General features: G+C 37.6%; 1 protein-coding gene across 11 annotated transcripts in view; it reads left to right on the forward strand.

Annotated features, from left to right (window-relative positions):
* tjp2a (tight junction protein 2a (zona occludens 2)) overlaps positions 1-20,880 on the forward strand; it is a 48,589-nt gene that overhangs the window by 25,362 nt on the left and 2,347 nt on the right. For all 11 annotated transcript variants that reach the window (XM_077243193.1, XM_077243192.1, XM_077243191.1 and 8 more), the window contains 18 exons: positions 346-399; positions 1,478-1,602; positions 2,857-2,959; positions 3,073-3,706; positions 3,798-3,901; positions 5,238-5,391; positions 6,306-6,417; positions 6,992-7,110; positions 11,120-11,219; positions 11,493-11,643; positions 11,746-11,854; positions 12,872-13,091; positions 13,325-13,512; positions 16,493-16,588; positions 16,679-16,758; positions 16,843-17,053; positions 17,149-17,249; positions 19,822-20,043. In XM_077243193.1, the coding sequence (XP_077099308.1) occupies positions 355-399; positions 1,478-1,602; positions 2,857-2,959; positions 3,073-3,706; positions 3,798-3,901; positions 5,238-5,391; positions 6,306-6,417; positions 6,992-7,110; positions 11,120-11,219; positions 11,493-11,643; positions 11,746-11,854; positions 12,872-13,091; positions 13,325-13,512; positions 16,493-16,588; positions 16,679-16,758; positions 16,843-17,053; positions 17,149-17,249; positions 19,822-20,043 (2,874 nt within the window). In that variant the 5' untranslated portion in view covers positions 346-354. The remainder of the gene's footprint in view (positions 1-345; positions 400-1,477; positions 1,603-2,856; positions 2,960-3,072; positions 3,707-3,797; positions 3,902-5,237; positions 5,392-6,305; positions 6,418-6,991; positions 7,111-11,119; positions 11,220-11,492; positions 11,644-11,745; positions 11,855-12,871; positions 13,092-13,324; positions 13,513-16,492; positions 16,589-16,678; positions 16,759-16,842; positions 17,054-17,148; positions 17,250-19,821; positions 20,044-20,880) is intronic.

Here is a 20,880-nt window from a genome sequence, read left to right on the forward strand (position 1 = left end):
TTAAAATAATTACTTTCAAATAATGTAGGCCTATTATTTTAAAGGGGTCATGCCATACATTTGTTAATAATTTATTTCCCAGCAGTCTGCATGTAGCCCAATGATAGTCAGTTTTCTTGATGATTTTTTTTTCTTGCAGATCTCTCAATTTCTGTTGAGTTCAGACCCTCAGTTCATTGAGTCTTCAGATTACCTCGTGTAGTTGCGTCTGAAGAGAAGTGCTCATATAGTTTTTCACTGTGACGGCACTACTCTGCAGATTTTGCACAGTATATCCCTGATTTCTGCTGTAACTTGACTCTGTTCATCACTATCCTACATGTAAGCCTGTTCATTCTGTTTCAGAACCCAGTCATGGAGGAGACGGTGTGGGAGCAGTACACTGTGACCCTACAGCGGGTGAGTACCTCACCCTGCAGGACGTTTGTCTGGAGAGCAACAGAGTTCTGATTGTTCCTGAAAGCTAACTTCTAGCATTTTTGTTTCTCACTGAAAAGCTTGCATTCTGGTATATTTATTGGTGCTTTTTGTTGATTTAAATGTTGGGTTGGGAATCAAAAATTTTGGATTTGAATACGTAAGGTCAGGAATCAGATACTAGTTATACAATTTTCTTTTTGATTCCTCTTATCGATTCAGACAAATACACCCAAAATTATGTCAAAATATCCTCATAAACAGTCTGTTTTGTGTTAAGGGAACATAAAAGGTTGAGAAAGTGTGTGACCGTATATTGTATATTGTGTGTAACCGTATATTGGATCCGTGCATTGACTTAAAGTGACAGCAGCCTAATATTCCTGCTGCCATCTGTATAATTAACGTTAATCAAACAACAAAAGACAGAGAAAATTCACTCACTGATCTTGACTCAAATTTATATTATAGTATAGTATAATATTATATTAATATAATATACTATATAACTATAGTTAGGCTTGTTGTTTTTACTGAAGTATTTTTGTTAAAAACCAAGAGTTCTTCAGCATGAAGATTTTTGTTTGTGGTAGCTGCAACAAAATATTTAGCAAAAATAATTAGAATGTGAATGATATCTAAGTTTTTTTTTTTTTTTTTACCTTATTGTTATCGAAAATAGAAATCGATAAGAATCATAATCGATAAGCAGAATTGCAATCGAAATCGATAAAATTCAAACAATTCCCAACCCTACCTAAATGTGAAGTGTGTAGTTTCTGCACCTCTAGCATTAGATCTATTGTGTAACCTGAAGAGTGCAGTGGCATACATCCATTGCTGCAGAAGACGCATTGCGTCATCATCCTGGTGAACTGCATCGCACATATACTTGTTTTAATATAACTGTGGTATAAATTTAATTCCGGGATATCTTATTAAATAGTTATTGCTGCCTGTACATCTGCATGAATTTAAAATGTTTAATATAGCAAATAAATGAAGGGCTTCTAGGAATGGAAGCAAAGAAATTTAAAATGGACACTTTGCCTTGATATAGGACTCCAAGATGGGCTTTGGCATTGCTGTGTCTGGTGGGCGGGACAACCCAAACGAAGAAAGTGGAGAAACAGCAATTATGGTATCTGATGTGCTGCAAGGAGGTCCTGCTGATGGCTTGCTATTGTAAGCTATTAAACAATATTTAAAGCATCACAACTTTTGATAAGATTTGTAGTCCCATAAGGGCTTTTCACACTGTGCTTAACTCCGGGTTATCATCATAAGTCCTGCTTTTAACCCTCTGTAAACGAACGTTTCACACTTGTAATTTTGAAGCAGGGTTTGCACCTCTTTTTACCTGGGGTTATTGCAGTGTTAACCTTGCATTGCAGTGCCAAATGTGTGCAGTGTGAAACGATGCGGTGTTAGGATGGTACGACTAGATGCTTAGCAACTGACAGCCGATCACGTGCCATATATTCACATGCTTTGGATAGTCACAGAAACACGGCACATTGTATTAACAGTCGTTTCAGAGTTTGAGGGGGAAAATGTCAAATGGTGACAGAAAATGCATCAACTGTAAATGAAGAGACAGTTTCATACTTACCTTTATAGTCCAAAAAGTACATTCAGGATAAACTTGATAGTACGGTCAGCAATATATAATCCAAGCATGCGCAGCGCTAGAGCCTTAATGTAAACATATCACATGCAGCATTCTTACAATCAATGACACTGTCACACAAAATATGAAAATTAGGACATAAACCCAAGGTTTGAAACGTACAGTATGAAACCGCAGTTTATGAATAACCAGGATTAATTTTTTAACTCAGGGTAAATCATGATCGGTGTGAAACGTGAAGCAAGATAACTCAGGAATCAATTTCCCCGGGGATAAAAATGACCCATGGTTAACTAGTTCACGTGTGAAAATCCCTAAAGTGTTAATTAAATTGGAAAAGCATTTTTGTAGTAATACCAATAGAAATTCTCTATCAGTTTTGACAGTGAAAACTAATATGCTAATAAACACACTACATTTATTTGAAAAGTTAAATATATAAATAATATATTTATTATAAATATAAACATACACATTAAATTACATATATTATAGAATTTTTAAATATTATTAATAACCATCAAATATTTCTCAATGTTCAAAAAATATTTTACAAAGTTTTCAGTGTTCTTATAAGCAATAGACTACAAAATACAAATAAAGTATGGTATTTTTATTTCATTTAAAATTTTTTGTCTACCAACAATTATTCAAATGTTTAATTCATGGTTCAATTGTTAATATTGACTTAAATGTCAGCACCAAAGTGCTGATACCTGTGACATTCCTAAACTGTTGGATTTTAACACAGTCCGTCACTTTCTGAAGTGTAAGAGTGTTGACTAATAGTATTTCATGATGATGTACAGTGAAAATGACAGAGTGATGCAGGTCAACACTGTGGTCATGGACGGTGCCCCACACAGCTTTGCAGTACAGACTCTCCGCAAATGTGGCAAAGTAGCCAAAATCGTGAGTGAAACATAAATTATTTGTCATTTTGATTACAATAAAGACCAAGCACTTTTTTGTAGACCGTTAAAACAAAGGTTTAATGAATAATTATTGTTCCCATCCTTCATCAGACGGTAAAGAGAGCTAGAAAAATTCCCGTCACCGTGCTTCAACGTGCGCCATCCCCAGATGACCGAGTTTTCAGCGGAGACTACAATGATGACTACGAGTATGACCAGGACCGGCGCAGCGTCTACAGCGGACGCAGTTACCCTGACCGGGGCGCAAGCCTGGAGCGCGAGCGGGACTACGTGCGCCCTCGCGGGAGGAGCATGGAGAGAGGCGTGAGCCCCGAGAGACCGTACAGACGAGACGGCAGCCGCGGACGAATACTGGACCGCGAGCGCAGCCCTGATCTCCGTCACCGGAGCGACCACAACCTGGACCGCAACTACAGTCCTGACCGGCGCTATCGCAGCGAACACATGCTGGACCGAGAGCACAGTCCAGACAGACGATACCGCAGCGACCGCACACTGGACCGATCGCACAGTCCCGATACACGCAGGCCAGAACCTGCTCGTGGATACAGCAGAGAGAATTTAGCCAGTGACCACGAGCGCAGGAGGTACGAGCACCGGCAGGACGAGCCCATGAAGAGGAGTAACAGTCGAGACCAGCTGGATATCTCGCCGGCGCCTCAACGACACGAACCCTTGGAGAAGCCGCTCAGTGTTACTCTTCTAAAGAACCGGCCCAATGATGGTAGATGCCCATCTGATTAGTTTATCTGTTTGTTTTCCAATTTCAACCTGCAGCTCAACTTCTAACATTCTGTTTTCCCATTTTTGTCCAGAATATGGCCTGCGTCTTGGCAGTCAGTTGTTCATCAAAGAGATGACGAGCACAGGCCTGGCATCCAGAGAAGGCAAACTACAAGAAGGCGACATTATTCTGAAAGTAGGTCTCTGGAACAGCCTTGTGTTTCAAGTGTGGGTATCTGCAGGTCGGAGTAATAGCCGTGCCGAAAGGTCTTTACAATTGGTTGTGAAAGCGGTCTTTTAGGGTGTGCAGTAGGGTTAGGGGTTAGTTAGTTATGTTCTTGTGCACCTTTCGGCTCACCCATTACGACCTGCAGCTAGCCTTGTCTCTTGTGTTTTGCTCTAGCTTGCACAACTAATTATCTTCAGATAATGTAAAAAATAAAAAATGATACACTACAATCCAAAAGTTTAGAATAATCAAGTCTCTTATGCTCACCAAAGTTGCATTTATTTTATTAAAAAAACAGTAAAAACTGTAATAATGTGAAATATTATTACAATTCAAAATAATAATTTTCTATTTTAATGTATTTTGAAATGTAGTATATTCCTGTGATCAAAGCTGAATCTTCGGCATCATTGCTCCAGTCTTCAGTCACATGATCCTTTAGAAATCATTCCGATATCATGATTTAATGATCAAGAAATAATTCTGAATCTGATCTGCTGCTTCATATTTTTTTGGAAACAGTTTTTTTTTTCTCTATGAAATGATTGTACTATATTTGAGTTTTTTTTTAAAGAAGATTTTATGGTATTAATTTATATTTATGCAGTAGTTATAATCAATTTATTCACTTTTTGAGCATGGACCTGAAAATGAAATTTCCAACTGTAATGGTCATAAATCTTGAATGCTTTGGAGCACAAAGTTGGCAGATTATTGCTGAAGTAAAAAAAAAAATTCAAGTGAACTTAAAAAAAATATATTGTTATGAAAAATGCACAAAAATACTATTTTCAATTTTTATATGAAATATATATTTTCCAAAACATTTTTTTTGGCCGCTGTACTAAACGTTTCCACTACATGAAATTCGTCTTCCAATCGTTTCCATTTTTGACCGTGAACAATTTAACCCTTTTGAATCATGTCCATGATTTTTTTTTATGTTCACATAGCAAGTGCTAAAACCCTTACCAAGTTTCGTATCATTCAAGTAAAAAATTCCAATAAAATAAAACGTAAAATATTTCGGTCAAAAATGACTGAACAGCAACAGAGGGTTAGTGTATTCTTTGATTAATAGAAATTAAAATCTATTGAAATAGAAATGTATTGCAACATTAATGTCTTTACTGTTGCTTTTAATCAGATTAATGTGTTCTTGCTGAATAAAAGTTCTTTCAAAAAATCTTGCTGACCCTTGCCGAATGTTAGTGTATGATTTTTACTTGAAGCTGTTTATCATAAGATCTTAAATTTGAAGTGCTTAATTTATTATTCATTAACACTGATTTTGGTGTGTCAGATTAACGGTACGGTCACAGAGAATCTGTCTCTGGGCGACGCAGGAAAGCTGATCGAGAAGTCTCGTGGGAAGCTGCAGCTGATGGTGCAGAGGGATCACAGTCAGGTGCTCATCCGAGTCCCGCCCATGGCAGACAGCGACTCCGAGATGGATGGTGAGCGGCTCTACAGACCCTAACAAAACAACATTAGCAGATAATCAATCAAAATATTTCTGATTTAATTAAAGCCCTCTAAAAATGGCTTGATGAGCAGATTTCTCTTTGCCATAGATGTATTTCCTGTTCAAATCAAAGGGCCAGTAGCCTTTACTTCAAAGCCATGAATGATGATTTGTTAATTGTTGTTAATGTTGGTGTGAAGTGGTATTAGGGGGAGATACAGAGCATTTGATTGGACAAAAATGTGTTTATGGCCCTGTTATTTTTTAAGGTTGAGATCCTATATAAGAGCTGCTGATACAGGCATAAAATATATAATTTTCTCACTTTATTGCATCAATACTTAAGATCCTTGCATCAGTTTAATTGATTTAATCCAAATATTTAATAAGCAATAATATATATTAATTATTGTTTGCCTTTATATAATTACCTTGTGATGTGAGGTATTTAGCATTACCTTGCCCGAATCTCTAAGAGACCTCTAACCTCTTAACTTTTTTTCTTTTCTTTTTTTTTCCTGCTGTACTGAAACGGGATTGGAGAGAAAAGCTTTTGACTTTGCGAGGATTACATAAACACTACCCATAATCCAAAGCTTATGAAAAATGTAATTTTATCAACTCTAGTGAGACTCGTCCCATGGTTTGGAAGTTGTATGTTTATGTTCTTCTGAAAATCCGCCGTATTGGTTTTTTGATCAAATAATGTTAGATGTAAGAACGAAGGAAAGCAAATCTGGTTTTAAATATTAACCTATTTTCTTTTGCACAGGGTAAGGGATTTAAACCCTTATCCCTAAATATAAGTGGGATGTGTATGACCCATCATGCACCGTTTTCAATGCGAACCCGAATGAAGCCTGAAGCTTGTTGCAGTGTGATAATGACATTTACTGTGTGTTGCAGATATCTCCGAGATTGAGTCGTACCGCTCATATTCTCCTCAGGAAGATCGGCGGAGCCATCACTCAGACCTCTCGTCACACTCCTCTAATGAGAGGCTACAAGACAAAAACAGGTATACACTACCATACACTAAGAATTCAATTGTGACCAAGTATCGTTTGCAAACATTAGAGTAAACAGTAACACTTTACAACAAGGTTCTACAGCATCTATTAATCTAAGGTAATGTCAATTTCAAAATGTATTAATACATTATTAAAATCAATTGTATTTCTTCATATTATTAATTGGACCTGAATTAAGGAGACTACTTACAATGAACAGTTAACAAAGATTAATAAATACTGTAACAGATACATTGCTTGTTTTTTAAAGTTAGTTAATGCATTAACTAACAGTGTGACCTTAAAGGTATACAATGTAACAAAACTTTGTTCAGGTTGTGCTTCAGGTTTAGCTGCTCCATGTCGACCTTTCTCACTCGTTTACATTACTCGTTAATTTAGGATTTAACTTAATCAGAAATGTAGTGATAAAAAAACGAACTAAATAAACATTTTATTTAAAAAATAACTTAATTTGACAGCATGATAGACTATTTTCCAAATGAACTGATACCACATTCAATAGAAATGTTGCAAATAACGGTGCAGAAGGAGTAACTGGTTTCTGTCTTTTATTGGCAGAGATGATCCTCCTAACAGACTGGTTAAAATGGGAGCGATGCCGACTCCATTCAGAGCAGCGCCAGCGGATCTGCCACCTCCTCCTATAGAGAAAGACGAGCCTCGCAGTGAGTCTCCAGGTAACACAGTTCCTCCAGACTGCAATCATTCAGTAGAAATGGAATTATTTAATGCAATCTTCTGGTCATTTTCACAATGTAGAATCAGGATCAGGGGCCCCGCTCTTGGAGGGGCCACTGTCCTGCAGAGTTCAGCTCCAACCTATATGACCAAAATCTTATATCACCATATGAGTATTTTATTTCACAATAAATTCATGTATATTACGACATAGTTTTTTTGCTTTTTTTTCATAAAAAAAATTTGATATTTATATTTCATAATTCTTGTCACCAATTTCAATATAAAAAAAAAATACTAGCCTAAGTAAAATAATCTCATAGCTTACTCTTTTTGTTGTTTGATTAACATTAATGACAGACAGCAACAGGTATATTGGGCTGCTGTCACTTTAAGACCGAATGCACTGATCTAATATAGCCTACTGATACACATGCACTTTCTTTCTCAACTGTTTACGTTCACTTAAGACATAAATAACTATGTTTATGAAGCTACTTGCAAAGATGGTAAATTTGACACATAATAGTGTGTATTTCACCGCTCAAGTTCATTTAGGCGGCAAAAATAACTCCGTTCAGTCCACACATACTCAGCGGCTTCATGTGCAAAGCATCTCTCAGACAGCACATGCATATACCAAAAACCGCAGTGCTTAAAAACGCATGTAAACGATTGGCTTTTGTGACCATGTAGCACAGCAATGTCACAAGTGTAACCGCAATAGAGATAACAGTCTAAAAATTTCTATTGGTTAATATCGGAATATCTCCAACCCCAGTTGAACACACCTGAACAGCTAATCAGGGTCTTACTAAGCATACTAGAAACTCCAGACAGGTGTGTTGAGGCTAGTGTTGCACGATACACCGGTAGTAGATAGGTATTGTGATACCCAGCTATTAAAATCGGTAAGATGTTGAATTTCATTAGTACTGGTACTTTAAGAGTGACGGCACTCTAAATAATAAGATCAGCATTTCTTTAAAGGGTCACTCCACCCATTTCAACATTAATCTTTATTGAAAGTGGGTTATATATGTAGTCGAAATGTAAAAGAAATTTTGAATTTGGTGCCCTCTTGACCGAGAAAAGACAGAAAATAACTGGGGCGCATTTGTATGTAAGACAACAACTCCCACAATGCAGCTCCGCAAGCCACTCCCACTAATCCAGAACAGCGCAAACATCAGAGAAATCACTCTTCCGTCTACAAGAAGGCTAGCTGCCAAATGAGTTTGAAATTCATTTCACAAAAAATGTCTAGTTAGTTGGCTGTGGCGAGCAGGACGAGGGCGAGGGACGTGAGAGGACGACGCGAGTGATAATGAATGACACCTGTGCAGCGGTCTCATATCTCTCACGGAGGAGCGGAAGCACAAAAGGAACAGGCCTGATTTTATGTTTTGTTTCTGTTGTGTGTGGCCAGCTGGCTTATACTTTTGTTTTGTATTTGTTTATTTTACTATTAAAACGTTCAAATGTTCGCCTGTTCCAGCCTCCTTCTTCCCACAACAACGAACCCCGTTACATTGGCAAACATTAGTGAATTACTCGTTTGTATTTCTTTCTATATGGTGAATTATTGCATGATACCTGGATGTTCAGTCAGGCGAAACTAGGATGGTTCACATCACAACACAAACGTCCGTGTGGTCGTCTGATTCAGAGATTTCGTCCAGGAGAAATTGCGATCGTTGAAATTCTCTGCAGCAGACGGACTCTATCTGTGTCCGTAGCGCACAGCGAGAGCACACGCACCAGCAGCCCGCCTCAGCTCGACCCAGTCCGGGCTCCTCGTCCGCGACAGGTAGCCGCCCCTCCTGATCCTCCATCAGCCTCAGCTGCTCTTCACTATATTGCGGCTCGTAAAGATAGCCACGAACAGCGGATTCGAGCAGCAGAATTTCAAAATCCTCTATTCCATATCATGTTTAGTTTCTTCCGTCATTGTCGTAACTTCCTATATCCACAGCGCTTGTTAGCTTAGCTTATAAACAAGATGGCTGATATTGCTTTCAGTATCTGCAAGTGAAGTCCCACCCACTGATCTGTGATAGCTCTGTTAGCGCATTAGGCACAACCCCCTATGGGCGGGTTTGAAAGGGTGGGAATTTGTGCTTGTAGTCTATACAGAAATCCCCCCTTTTTACACTTCCTCCTACAATGACGTCAAATGACGATTTTTGCGTCATTGTAGGAGGAAGTGAAAAAGGTAAATAGTAGACTTCTCTCGTCTCAGGGGAAAATGAAAGAATGTTGCACGACCATTCAATAGTATGACTGGTTGTCTAACAATGGACCTCTTAATGCAAATGGGTGGAGTGTCCCTTTAATTTGCGTCGATGTGTGACAGCCGGAGTCAGGATGTGTGTGCAGAGCTCTGCTTCCACTGTTTTCATTCACTAAACAACGGAAGCAGAATAGTAAAATATATACGCAGAGCGAAACATCCATGCATGAGAAAATAAAGCGCGGGACGTGCTCGCGCTGTCAGGCTCAAGGCTGATTTATACTTCTGTGTCGGACCTACGCCGGAGCTTCTACGCTATACACTACGCATTGGTTTTCATTTATACTTCTACGTCGTTGTCCGCGTTGACGCGCAATTACACATGCAAAGGGAACTTGTGAAACCCGAGGAAGGGGTTCTAGCAGACCAATAACAGTGCTTGCGTCCATGTTGAATTGACGCGTTGTTACATTTTTGGAGAGGTGCACGTCGGGGTACGCCGAAGTGTACGCGCGCTACGCACAGCCTACGGCGTAGCTACAGCGTGAGTTCGACGCAGAAGTATAAATTGGGCTTCAGACCTGAAGCACGCGCACACGCCTTTCACACAGCATGCGATCGCGACTTCAGTTCTCTCTCGTGGATTATTTGGATTGAATAATCAAAATTCTAGCTAAAAAATTTACGTCCTGGCAAGTATTCACGTAAACCCAGTCGGTTGTGTCTTTAGTGAATGTAAACCGTTTGTAAAAATAAATCGTATGTGTTCCACTGGGTAGCCTACGTGCAGGTCTTAAAGGGCCGAACCAGCAGCCTAATATTCTGTGTAATTAATGTTAATGAAAAATAGACAATCACCCAATGCTTGACTGAATAAATGTATCTATTTATTAAGAATCAGTCTATAGTTAATTTATAGAGTGAAGACTTGATTTTTTTTCAGCTACAGTACTAGATCTATTTAACAGTAGCATTCAAAAAAGAAATGAAGCACTGTTTATTTTATTTGTCTCTTATAGTATTTGTCATATTGGTTGTAATTTGATTTTTGCTTATTTTTAATAACAAAGATACAATTAAATTAAATATCTATATTGTAATTATAAAATTACATATTAAAAATATTAAATAACTTGTTTCATGAAATAAGATTTTGGTCATACCAACCTGTTCAGAATTGTGAAAGGATAGCAAATGTTAACATGATTGATAATAATGTCAATGTTGCAAACATCTTTGTAAGGACGTATACACTGGCACTTGCTAATTATTATCATTTTATTTAATAAAGGAGAGGGAATGGTCAAAAAGCAGGGAAGGAACAACTTTTTTTTAAATTAATTTATAAAACAATGAATTGTAAGTTGTGTCATATTTTTCAGTTACTTTTACTGTTTTCGTTTTTTTCCCCATGGTATCGAGGTATTTTAGTCTGGTATCGTATCGAAGTCATATTTTTGGTATCGTGACAACACTAGTGTGTTATATGATTAGAATGTTGTCCCGGTTTTAAAATAAAGCACAGCAATGATATTTGAGAGTGTATCCCATTTTCAGGAAAAGTATCGAAAAAGTATCGAAATTGCAATTCTTGACTTGGTATCGGTATAGAAACCATAATTTTGGTATCGTGACAACACTAGTTGAGGCAAGATGGAGCTGAACTCTGCAGGATAATGGCCTCCAGGGCTGTTTGGACACCCTTGGACTAGAAATAACAGATGATGAGAAAATATTTTTAAATTTTTTTTATTTTTTTTTATATATATGTACAGCTCCGGTGGTAAATGCTGCTCCAAAAAGTGTTCCAGTAAAAGCCAAACCTCTGCCAAAAGTTCCCTTGCGGCCCAGTCTGGAGGACCAGGAAATATATGGGTTTGTATTAGATTGTTTCTTGGCTTTTAAATCTAGATTTTTAGCTAAACCTTAAAGGGATTTTGAAGTTTGGCATGCAGTTTACAAATCAACAACTCAACAAAAATTGAACCAATGGCCATTTAAATTTCGTTAGCCATTTTTGCCTTAAATTCTTGCATTTTTGCACTCCTGACATAAAGATCCCCTTTCCCCATGTGCTTGGATCCCGATTATTGCCACTTAGAGATATTTTTAGGCAAACTTGTGATTCTAACGAAAAATATCCCACAGCCCCAACACCGTGATGGTGCGCTTTCTGAAGGGTGATAGTGTTGGTCTGCGTCTTGCTGGAGGAAATGATGTGGGCATTTTTGTTGCGGGCGTTCAGGAGGACAGCCCTGCCGAGGTGGAGGGACTCCGCACTGGAGACCAGATCGTGAAGGTGCAACACCACTGGCTCTACGTTATTAGATTACGTGTCTTTATCCTTTATACATTGTGTCCACATTATCGACTGATCGTTTGTGTTTTCCTTTCCCTGCAGGTGAATAATATGGATTTCAGAGGAATGGTCCGGGAAGATGCGGTTCTGTATTTACTGGAGATTCCCAAAGGAGAGGATGTGACCATCTTGTCTCAAAGCAAACCTGATGGTAGTTTAAAAAAAAAACACTGTAGTCACTACAGTGTGTGTGTGTGTGTGTGTGTGTGTGTGTGTGTGTGTGTGTGTGTGTGTGTGTGTGTGTGTGTGTGTGTGTGTGTGTGTGTGTGTGTGTGTGTGTGTGTGTGTGTGTGTGTGTGTGTGTGTGTGTGTGTGTGTGTGTGTGTGTGTGTGTGTGTGTGTGTGTGTGTGTATATATATATATATATATATATATATATTTATATTTATATTTATTTATATATATATTATTTTTTAAATGTTTTTGAAATAAGTCTCTTATGTTCACCAAGGCTGCATTTATTTGATTTAAAATACAATAAAAACAGTAATATAGTGAAATATTATTAGAATGCAAAATAGCTGTTTTCTATGTGAATATATTGTAAAATATAGGCTCATTTATTCCTGTGATCAAAGCTGAATTTGCAGCATCATTACTCCGGTCTTCAGTGTCACATGATCCTTCAGAAATCATTCTAATATGATGATTTGATGATCAAGAAACATTTCTGATTATTGTCAATGTTGAAAACAGTTGTGCTGCTTCATATTTTAACATTTTGTGCTACTTAAACTGTGATGCATTACCAATGAGAAGTTTGGGGTAACTTGTATTCATTATAGAAGCATATATGCGTGCATTAAATTGATCTAAAGATAATAAAGACTTATTCTATTTTAAATAAATGCAGTTTTTTTTTTACTTTGTATTCATCTAAAGATGTATCACAGTTTCCACAAAAATATGAAGCAGCACAACAGTTTTCAGCATTGATGATAATAATAAATGTTTCTTGATCATTAAATCATCAAATTAGAATGATTTCCGAAGTATCATGTGACACTGAAGACTGGAGTAATGATGCTGAAAATTCAGCTTTGATCACAGGAATAAACTACATTTTTAAAATATATTACAAAAGAAAAGTGTTTTATTTTCAAAGTGTAATCAGATTTGTAGTTCTCTGCAATAAACGTGCTGTGAATTGTTCTCGTTTTATTTTAGTGTATAAAGACATCCTGGCGTCTGGACGAGGGGATAACTTCTTCATCAGAACTCATTTTGAGTACGAGAAAGAGCTTCCTCAGAGCTTGACCTTCTCCCGAGGGGAGATATTTAAAGTGGTGGACACCCTGTACGACGGAAAGCTGGGTAACTGGCTCGCCATCCGCACGGACAAAGACAATCAGCTCCTGGAGAAAGGCATCATACCCAGCAAGAGCAGGTGAGTTTATGTGGATAACACTGCAGAAGTCTTCACTATTTTGCTTAGTTTATTGTATTTCTTTAATATTTAGTAGGAGGACAACTTCTCTTGATGTTAACATGAAATCAAAACCGACCCCTGAAATGACATTTTCTATTTGCTGACATCACCTAGTCACATGGTCACCCTTTGACATTGACTTTAAAAGCACATTATTTGTAAGGTGTTTGTGTGATCATTTTGTTCATCAGAGCGGAGCAGATGGCAAATGTTCAGAATGCACAGAAAGGCAGTGCTGCCAATGACAGAGGAGATTTCTGGAGGCTGAGAGGTCAAAGGGCAGCCAAGAAAAAAGATCTTCGCAAAAGCAGAGAGGATCTCAGTGCTACACCAGTCACTACACGCTTCCCAGCCTACGAGAAAGTGGTGCTGCGCGAAGGTACGCCCATCATACTTCACATAATACGCATTTGTGTTTAAAAATACATTTCAATATGGTTTTGTGCTTAATTTGAAATAAAATAAATAAATAAAAATGTTAAGTAAAAAAAAAAGTCGTCTTTTAAAATTATGATTTAAATAAGATTTGTTTTTTATTTCTATTTTACAGGGGGATTTACCTAATATGCTTTGTTAGTTTATGCATACTTTTGAATAATGTAGTGCTTTTTTATGTATTAAAATGCAAAGATTTTTGGGAACACTTTACTTAAAGCCTTTATACAGTCGTGCTCAGAATTAGTAGCACCCCTGGTAAATATGATCAAAACTGGCTGTAAAAAATAAATTTATTTATTTATTGAAAAACCTTTATTTCATAATGTGATTTACCCCCCACTTTCAATTCTTTTACTTCAATGAAAGGTTAGATTTTTGGAATTTTTTTGAATGAAAGATCAAAAGGATAAACGATGCAGATTTATTTTTTACAGCCAGTTTTGATCATATTTACCAGGGGTGCCATTCATTCTGAGCATGACAGTATATAATGCGTATTTTAATGCATTAATTATTCCACTTTATGAGGCACTTTATGGTCTCATGAATAATTGTAACCAGTTAATAATACATTATAATTCTTGTCTATTCATTGTTACTCCTTTAAAAAGTATAATGCATTATAACACGACAAACAAGCAATTTCAGACACAACAAGGAATCTGCAAATATTATAATGCAATTGAACTTTGGTTACAATTATTTATGAAAAGATATAATACATTATAACATACGGTACGAATACCTTTATAATACATAAAGGTTTTAAATAGTGTTTCCAGATTTTTAATACTACAGGTCCTTCTCAAAAAATTAGCATATTGTGATAAAGTTCATTATTTTCCATAATGTAATGATAAAAATTAAACTTTGATATGTTTTAGATTCATTGCACACCAACTGAAATATTTCAGGTCTTTTATTGTTTTAATACTGATGATTTTGGAATACAGCTCATGAAAACCCAAAATTCCTATCACAAAAAATTAGCATATCATGAAAAGGGTCTCTAAACGAGCTATTAACCTAATCATCTGAATCAACTAATTAACTCTAAACACCTGCAAAAGATTCCTGAGGCTTTTAAAAACTCCCAGCCTGTTTCATTACTCTAAACCGCAATCATGGGTAAGACTTCGACCTGACTGCTGTCCAGAAGGCCATCATTGACACCCTCAAGCAAGAGGGTAAGACACAGAAAGAAATTTCTGAACAAATAGGCTGTTCCCAGAGTGCTGTATCAAGGCACCTCAGTGGGAAATCTGTGGGAAGGAAAAAGTGTGGCAAAAAACGCTGCACAACGAGAAGAGGTGACCGGACCCTGAGGAAGATTGTGGAGAAGGACCGATTCCAGACCTTGGGGGACCTGCGGAAGCAGTGGACTGAGTCTGGAGTAGAAACATCCAGAGCCACCGTGCACAGGCGTGTGCAGGAAATGGGCTACAGGTGCCGCATTCCCCAGGTCAAGCCACATTTGAACCAGAAACAGCGGCAGAAGCGCCTGACCTGGGCTACAGAGAAGCAGCACTGGACTGTTGCTCAGTGGTCCAAAGTACTTTTTTCGGATGAAAGCAAATTTTGCATGTCATTCGGAAATTAAGGTGCCAGAGTCTGGAGGAAGACTGGGGAGAAGGAAATGCAAAAATGCCTGAAGTCCAGTGTCAAGTACCCAGAGTCAGTGATGGTCTGGGGTGCCATGTAAGCTGCTTGTGTTGGTCCACTGTGTTTTATCAAGGGCAGGGTCAATGCAGCTAGCTATCAGGAGATTTTGGAGCACTTCATGCTTCCATCTGCTGAAAAGCTTTATGAATGAAGATTTCATTTTTCAGCACGACCTGGCACCTGCTCACAGTGCCAAAACCACTGGTAAATGGTTTACTGACCATGGTATTACTGTGCTCAATTGGCCTGCCAACTCTCCTGACCTGAACCCCATAGAGAATCTGTGGGATATTGTGAAGAGAAAGTTGAGAGACGCAAGACCCAACACTCTGGATGAGCTTAAGGCCGCTATCGAAGCATCCTGGGCCTCCATAACACCTCAGCAGTGCCAAAGGCTGATTGCCTCCATGCCACGCTGCATTGAAGCAGTCATTTCTGCAAAAGGATTCCCGACCTAAGTATTCAAGTATTGAGTGCATAACTGAACATAATTATTTGAAGGTTGACATTTTTTTTTGTATTAAAAACACTTATTTTATTGGTCGGATGAAATATGCTAATTTTCTGAGATAGGAATTTTGGGTTTTCATGAGCTGTATGCCAAAATCATCAGTATTAAAACAATAAAAGACCTGAAATATTTCAGTTGGTGTGCAATGAATCTAAAATATATGAAAGTTTAATTTTTATCATTACATTATGGAAAATAATGAACTTTATCACAATATGCTAATTTTTTGAGAAGGACCTGTATAAGGCACTCAACTTGTTTTGTTTCTTTATACATACAATTCAATATTTTTTATAAATATTTGGATTTTTTTTTTATAAATTAAAAAAGGAAAACATTAGGTGTGTGACGATACACTTAGCTCACGAGACGAGATCATGCACAATATTGTGTTCACAAGAACGAGAAGAAATTTTAACATTATTTTTAAGAAATCTTCAATGACGAAATATATGACTGGAAAAATAGCCTTTTATTCGACTGAAAGTCACAAAATCCAAAACAATGCAGGTGCATTTTGAAATGTTTTCAGTAACCTAGGGCTCTCACTAACTATTATTTTGGTAATCGAGTAGTCGGTTCATAATTTTGACGATTAATCAAGTAATCTGATATTTGCCAGAAAAACTACTCAGTCAACTTGATATCACGAGACAGCTTTTAACCTCAATGAGAAGTATCGTCCCGTTTCAATATCGCGAGATTTCGTTTATGTACTGAGACTTTTTCTTTGTCTCTCCACCACCAGCTGGGTTTAGACGACCCGTCGTAATATACGGCCCCATTGCAGACGCAGCCAATGAAAAACTTGCCGATGATCTTCCAGATGAGTTTATCGTAGCAAGTAAGCCATTGAAAACTTTATAAAAGATCTCTGCAAATATAGTGGTGTGTGGATGAGATTTTTGATCTGTGCTTGTTTTTCTTGTGACAGAGACAGAACCTAAAGACGCGGGCTCCGAGAAGCCGGCTGGTGTGGTGAGACTCAATACTATTCGTCAGATCATCGAGCAGGTAAACACCCCACAGTCACCCCTCAAAATCTGTGTAAAAATTCATTAATATCTAAGAAACAATCTTTTTTTTTCTTGTTCATAGGATCTACACGCTCTGCTTGACGTCACTCCAAAGGCTGTGGACACCCTAAATTACACCCAGTGGTATCCCATCGTCATTTTCCTCAACCCAGATAGCAAGCAGGGCGTGAAAACCATGAGAAACCGTCTGGTTCCCGGCTCCAACCGCAGCTCACGCAAGCTTTACGAACAAGCAGTTAAACTGCGGAAAACCTGCTCACACCTGTTCACTGGTAAATCTGATGAAGCATTCTTCAGGAAATGTCAAAATATACTTATAATATACACTATTTTAGATTATCAATGTCTACATATTGATTTTATCCAGCCACCATTGATCTGAACTCTTCCCATGATGCCTGGTTTGGAAGTCTCAAGGAAGCCATACGAGAACAACAAGATAAAGCTGTCTGGGTCTGTGAAAGCAAGGTAAGCATTTATTCCTTACATAATACAATATAGACTGTTACAATACATTTTGTGCTGCTTTGTTTCCTGAAGATTTCTTTATTTTATTAATCACATATGTTAAAAAGGACCTATTATGCTCTTTTACAATTCTCTTTTTTGGGGGTTTACTAGACCAGGTTTTCATGCTTGAATGTTCAAAAACACAGTTTGACATTGCAGCACCTCTCTTCTACTGGTGTAACAAAACATCTACATGGATAGATCGATACAGTGATCAAATTACTAACAATACGACGTATCGATGCAACTCGCGGCATATCATACCGCTGGATGGCTCGATTGACCAATCAGAAGTAATGCCGCGTTCAAGGCAACCTGTAACCCGTGTTTTTCCAACCTTACACCCGTGAAAGTGCACTGGAACGGCAGTCAAACCCGTGACTTCCCACCCGTGAACTCGTACTAGTTCAATGTACTCCCAGTTACGAGCTCTGACGTCACATAGCCCGCGAAACCATACAAAACAACAATGGCAGCCCCTACGGATTCAGTGTTTCTCTACCTACACGGTGAGAATATACTTTAGGACAATATAACGTTGCAGTCAAATTAATAATAATATTATAATAATGATAATAATACACACACGATTATGTTTTACAATGTTGTGTCTGAAACAATAAGTATGTATATTGCGCTCAGGTAGTTTGGCGTGACTGGCCTGGAACGCTACAAAGTCGTGAGTCGTGGTTTGAAGTCGTGATTTACGTGCTCAAAACCTGCCTCGAACGCAGCATAAGTATTCCACGGAGCCGTGTAATAGGCCGTTATTTTACATTTGATGACTTTTTTCAGTTTCTGTACCTGAAACGCCTGTTCACACCATAAATGATAACTATAAAGATAACGAGATATAGTTCTAAAAATCGCTCTCAAGATTAAAGAATAGCAGAGTTCACACCACAGCTATAACGATAACGGCACAGAGAAACAATATCGTTGGAATCACTTTCAGCATGATTTTATCCAGCTTATGAACGATAAAAACATTGACAGCCAATCAGAATCCATCCTGCTGTAACAAGCTAGAGCTAGGGCTGGGCGGTTTTGTACAATATATCGATTTTTTTTTAACGATATGGAATGAGGCAATACCGTTTAGGCCTATATCGATACAGTAGTTTGATACGAGCACATCTCAAAAATAGTGGAGAACTCAGTGAAAGTACATGGTACAATTTGCATGTGCACTAAACAGACAGAGCACAATAGAATAGTAGCGCAATAATTCTGACTAAAATATATATAATGCAAAAAATATTTGTTGTTGGAGACACTAAATGTGCCATATGTGGAATTTTAAACCTACAAGTATATTTTTATGAAAGTGACCATTATAATGGGATAATCAAATGCAGGCTAATATAATTAGTTTGTGCTTTTGTTTTTATTTTCATTTTTAGTTTAGCCTTTAGTCATTTTAAAAACAAAAGCATTATTTTTGTTTTTAGATTGTAGTTACAATGTTAGACTGTAATGTGATTTTAACCTCCTTTTTGCACATAAAATATTGCATAGCCTACATTACATTCACTATATTGTTTCCATATCCTTCAAAATCAACATTGTTTGAATATCATTGAGAAGGATGTGAAATAATTTTTTTTTAAACAAATACAGATTTTCTTTATCCAAATAGAAAAAAGTAGAAAGTACCGAGATATATATATTGTATATCGCCATTTAACCAAAAAATACCGAGATATGATTTTTTGGCCATATCGCCCAGCCCTAGCTCGAGAATTTCAAGCAACAGACAAGCGCACGCTTAGAATAAACAGAACGATATTGTCGGCTGGTGTGGGCGCTAATATAGTTATCTTAATATTTTGGTTGCATTTGTGAGTTAATAAAAATGTAACCGTTAGTGTAAGATAGGCACATAATATCAATATGTCGATCAATATACCTTTGGATCAAATCGTATTGCTGAATTTATTTAGGAATCGGCAAATATCGTAACGATGGCTACGAGAATCAATATCAGATCACATCGTCATGTCTGATTTACGCCCTACTCTCTTCCCGGTCTGTCAGTAGCGCGTGGTGCTTTTCAGAAGGAGGGGCTTCATAGAGACAGGAACTAAACAATGTGCTCTGATTGCTCAGCTGGATCAGTGTGTTGTGATTGGTCAGCAGCTTCGAGTGTGTTTGGGAAATGTCCTGCCTCTAACCATAGCCGCCAGTTTCAACTCAACCAGGCCTCGTCCCTTTATTCTGCATATGATTGGGCGTGAATTATTTAAATGAGTTTTCTTCCGAGAACAAACGCATCACAATTTTCCTCAACACTACAATGGAGGCGTTTCAGAGTTCAGAAACAGCGATACTGATTTAGAGAATAACTCCTGCTGGAGGGACTTTGTGCTTTATAACTTTGCAGAGCTTTTTCATGCTCAAACATAAACATGACACAGTTAAGAAACATGAAAATGTAAAAAAGCATAATAGGACTTTTTTTTTTAATTATTAAAATGTGAAATAACAAATGATCAGACCTGTTAGAGCTGAATTGTGTGTGGGGTTTCAGCTTGATGGACCTGAGGAGGACTTGGATCTCCAGGACGATCGCATGTCATACCTGTCGGCCATGAGCGCAGACTACCTGAGCATGGACAGCCGCTTGACCAGCGATTACGAGGACACGGCGGATGAGGGCGGCGCATATACAGATAATGAACTGGACGAGTCCGCCGACGAGCCACAGCCCATGTCAGCAATCAGTCGCTCGTCTGAGCCTGTCAGCGAGGAGGTTAGTGTGGCTCTGTGAACTACTACACACATTGATTCCAGCCGTACCCATCTAGCACTACCTGGAAACATTGAGTCATTTGATTATCAAATTCTGTAAAGGTCACTCATCTTGTTTTCATTATCACTGACCGTCACATGAGCGTCAGTGATGAGAAAATTGGGTTCATGGATCCAGCTTTGTGCACACTGCTCCCCACAGGACACGTGTGAAACTGCATGTTCTACACACATTCATGTTGAACATCAGTCTGGCACTTCATCTTTTTGAATAGTTCAGTGACATTAAATATATGTGCCATTTAAACAGGGTTTGAAACAGGACTCTAGAAGTCAAGTGGCATAACCATCAAGTAAAAATCTTTGTTCTTTGTGTGAATGTTACCAAAAATGATTTACAAATGCAAAAAATAACCCTTTAATTTACCTAGCAAGAACTTTTAAATAATGGAGCATTACTATTATAAAGTTTTCTTGTTTTTTACCATTTGAACTAACCTTGCAATGTCATAAAAATGTAAAATTATTGTAAGGGGCCTTTCAGTGACACACTTTTCGGTTTTATGATATTTTAAACATCAGATGCTTATAAAAGTTTGACAACTTTTCACTGTTCATTTTAATTAATAATATTACTTAACACTATCGTTCAGAAGTTTTTGGTCAGTAAGCTTTAATATATATATATGTATATATATATATATATATATATATATATATGTATATATATATGTACATATATATGAATTCATTCAGTCAGCAAGGATGCATTACAATGACCAAAAGTTACAGTAAAGGCATTTATAGTGTTACAAAGTGTTTCTATTTCAAATAATTG

The sequence above is a fragment of the Siphateles boraxobius genome, unplaced genomic scaffold, assembly GCF_051911475.1.
Source record: "Siphateles boraxobius isolate OS27281-9 unplaced genomic scaffold, OSU_SipBor_1 25, whole genome shotgun sequence".
NCBI classification, from domain to species: domain Eukaryota; kingdom Metazoa; phylum Chordata; class Actinopteri; order Cypriniformes; family Leuciscidae; genus Siphateles; species Siphateles boraxobius.